The 3914-nt window shown below is 40.9% G+C and overlaps 1 protein-coding gene across 1 annotated transcript in view; it reads left to right on the plus strand.

The window, feature by feature from the left end:
• LOC106812883 (transducin beta-like protein 3) overlaps positions 1-3914 on the plus strand; it is a 21555-nt gene that overhangs the window by 16134 nt on the left and 1507 nt on the right. The window contains exons 19-20 of the mRNA XM_014816881.1: positions 53-449; positions 726-899. Of these exons, the coding sequence (XP_014672367.1) occupies positions 53-449; positions 726-839 (511 nt within the window). The 3' untranslated portion in view covers positions 840-899. The remainder of the gene's footprint in view (positions 1-52; positions 450-725; positions 900-3914) is intronic.

The raw sequence follows: 3914 nt of genomic DNA on the forward strand, positions 1-3914 counted from the left end.
ATGCCTGCTAGAGTAGAGAGTAATGTAGTCAGCATCTGGGATTTGATTTCAGGCCAGCCGTGACTGATGCAGCACGACAGCAAGGGCTCGTCTTCAATAAACAACTGGCGCCGACGGAAAATGGCAATGACGATGGCGACATGGCTGTGGCGCCCTCTAACGTCCGTTTGAAAGCGTCGCAGCAGCCAGACAGTACCACTGGGAATGCGAAGCGGAAGGTAAAGCGGAAAAGATCACAAGTAGAGAATAAAGACCAACCGAAATCTGTGGCTGTCAAAGCGGACTCTGGTTCAGGTGGTGCCACGAATGTCAGACCAGTGGGCGATCACGAAGCAATGGATGATGCTGACGCGCCTAATTCGTTAATCAGTGGTGGCCAGGTGACCAACAAGGCGTTGAAGAAGAGAGAACACGCCAGCGAGGCGCAACGACCGCGCATCAAATCTAAGGTAAGACGAGTAGAAACTGAGAAAAGTATAACCAAACGAGTAATAAATTTATAAAATTCTACACTGCAAAATTTGGGATATTGCACAGGGCAAGTGTTGAATTTTATGATACAAACATTTTGTATTTTGCTGCAAATATTTATGTTGTTTTTAGTTTCAAAATTACATTTTATATGCAGGCGTCGCTGTATGTTTTGCTAGAAATATCGATTCTCAGGTTGCAATGTGAATGACACCAATTGCCTATTTAATGACTAATGCACTTACTCTCTGTAGAAGACCCGGTTAAGAGGCAAGAATACACAAGTTGTTGCACAAACGACGAAGGCGAAACATGAAGTATTAAACACTAGGACGGCAAAAAAGAGTGCAAAGGTTGCTCAAGGTTGAGGGCATGCCTCTGTGAAGGTCATGCAAGATAGAGGGTGGATATATGTGAAGATCATCAAGGTTGAGGATGGGTGTGTGTGAAGGTCATGCAAGGTTGAAGATGGTTGTCTGTGAAGGTCGTGCAAGGTTGAAGGATGGGTGTACATGAAGCTGGAGAGGTTGCAAACGGATGTTAGTTAACTACATAGTGATAATATTTTTCGCTAACCAGGACATTATTAAATATGTATTGTAGCATAATTATTTTCTTCTGTTGTTGGAACTGCAGGTGTTGTTTTCTATTTCTATAAATAATATTTTGTTAGGTTGAGGATTATAGCACGTGGTAGATGAAACGACAAGATATAACACATGGTACATAGTATAACTTCTGTTCAGATATACACAAGGCATTGAATTTATTCACACACTTTAAATAATTAAACATATTAATATATTAAAAGAAAAATAGCTCTTCATGGTCCGGCACAGATCTTTTCCCCGATAGGCTCATTTATTCAGGAAAGAACACGTTTGCATAAGTTATAAAATTACACATTTGCCGTATAACCGATTTGATTTTGCGAAACTAGGATTAGCACCAATCACACTATTAAATATTGTACAAAGGAGAAAAATATATTTCATTTTGATTACTGAACGACTTACAGGAAAACCTGCACGCATCTGCTAGATTGTAGCTGACAGCCGTGTGCTGACTCACAGCCAAGTCGACTGTAACCGTCAGCGCTGCATGGTGGCATAAGTCGCTTACCAGTGCCAAAGTACTGCAAATAAAACTACTTCCCCAGAACCCTTCCACAGAAATTCGGTTTACGAATGAAACACGCAAGTTCTAGTTCTTTAACGAGTTAACTGATATGTTAAATGTCACGCCGTACAGCTGAATAGCTTATGTAATATATATAATCGTCCGTCATATTAAGTTGGCCACGTACAACTGCCACAAAAATACATTAACTTTACCTGTATTCCCGTGATGTCAAGAAGATCAGTAAACGTTCACATTGCAGTACCTCTATTATCCGAAACCCTTGGGACCAGACACGTTTTGGAATTCGGAATTTTTCGTATTTCGGAATGGTAGTCCAGTACAGATACACATACCGTATATCCTGCAACAGGCCAGTACTAAAACACAAGTTATCAAGCGGCCAAGTGCTGTACCGGTACAGTACAATATGTATGAGTAATGCCAAACACATTAATATTTCTGCAGTGAACCTTGTGCAGCTAAACGCGAGCTTTGGTGTGCGGACGACCTCCACAAAACATTTTTCGGTTTTCAGAATTTCGGATAATAGATTGTGTACTGTACTGGTATTTATTCTTTCGAATTCCAGTTAAATGGATTCGAGGTTCGTTGGAGTGGAAGGTTTCTGATAACGAATACGTAAACAAGACACAGTGAGTAGAGCATCACAGTGAACACGACTAGCACACACATGATACATTCAGGCAAGAATTGTTTTATTTTGTTGGTTTACAGATCCGCCGACCCGAATTTTCAAGAAAAACGAAAAAAAATAAAATTTGAAAATCTATTTTTTTATTCCCGCCGACCTTTTCTCTAAGAAATATGCATAAAAAAAATGTAAATGTAAAAAACAAAAACATTTTATAAACAAACAGTTTATAATAAAAGTAAAAATAATTACAAGTTGAGTTTTGTTTTCATTTAGTTTTCTTAAAATACTTTAATATCATGTATAACAGTATCACTGTATTTTGACTTGTTTGATCTGACAAAACGATTTTTTTTTTACCCTACCGAGTCAACAACAACAAAAATTCTGTAAACCAACTAAATAAAAAATGGTGGGCTCATGGGAGCCATGCAGCTACATGGTTCTGGAGCATTCACACGACTGCTTGCTTTCGAATTCGACAGAGCTAAATTTGCCTGCACAACACCCATGCAGCAAAACGGCCCTATGGTCTGTACAGCTCCCAATCTGTTGGCATACATCCACTGCACAAGCTGCGATACACTTTGCTGTCATGAAATGCACACAGACACGTTAATGAATTCAAATGTCAACAACAGGTCTTCTTTGGTAGACTTGTACTTCTACTTCTAGTAGACTAGTACTTCTTTGGATGTAATAAACAGTTAATGTCCGCTAGACTACGTTAGAACATTACGTGTGTCACTGGCTTATGTTATCAGCAGCCCCACGATGCATAGCCAAGTGCGAGATGCCAGTTCACACAAATAACCTGCTGACAGAAAATTGATTTGATGCATATGCACGACCTGCGAAGCAATAACAGTAGCTTCATGTTCCGACATTTCTCCTTAACGATGTACCATGAATACATAATTAGCAAATGTAATCTGGCCATACAGTCACACGCTGGACACACAGTGGAAGACACGCAGAATAGTGTTTTTAACGTTTTATAAAAACGCAGTTTACAACACCATTTAATTCTCACATAACTGCAATACTGAAATCCGAATGGGTTTAAATGCAGACTATTAATAGTGACAATTGTCACCTCTAAAAACACTGACTTTTGACTAGCAGTATTATATAGCCTTGACTAGCGGACTATTTTTTTCATACAACAAATCACGACGATCCCAATCAGACACTAACGAAGCAGCTGCATCCACTCTTCCTGTGCAACAAATCGACTAATAACCTGTGACAACACTGTATGCGCGCCATCTCCTTGAGGTGTCCATCTTAAGACGGGCGCGCTTCGCCTTTTAAGACATCTGCCGCTAGAGTCACGACCACAGCCGTTCCACGTGGAGCTTAGTAGGCGGGTGCGGTTGCCGGTGGCAACGGCTCCGTGTTAGCTTCGTTGAGCTGACTCAGCGCCCTGAGAACGACGTCTGGTAGATGATCGGTGACCATTTTCGGACTGAAGATGACCTCTTGGAATGTCTGCGTGCCCGCCCAGGTAACTTGGTAGACAGGACTGCCGAAGAAACGCCTGAAATGGAGGTAGAGGTAGAGAGCTAGAGCACGAAGTGTTTGCAGCACGTATTATGCGCATTAGGTATCTGCAATTTAAAACGGTATATAACATGATAGTTGTGTAACCGGGGGTAACACTGTGGAG

This window comes from Priapulus caudatus, unplaced genomic scaffold (assembly GCF_000485595.1).
Source record: "Priapulus caudatus unplaced genomic scaffold, Priapulus_caudatus-5.0.1 Scaffold697, whole genome shotgun sequence".
In the NCBI taxonomy this organism is placed as follows: domain Eukaryota; kingdom Metazoa; phylum Priapulida; class Priapulimorpha; order Priapulimorphida; family Priapulidae; genus Priapulus; species Priapulus caudatus.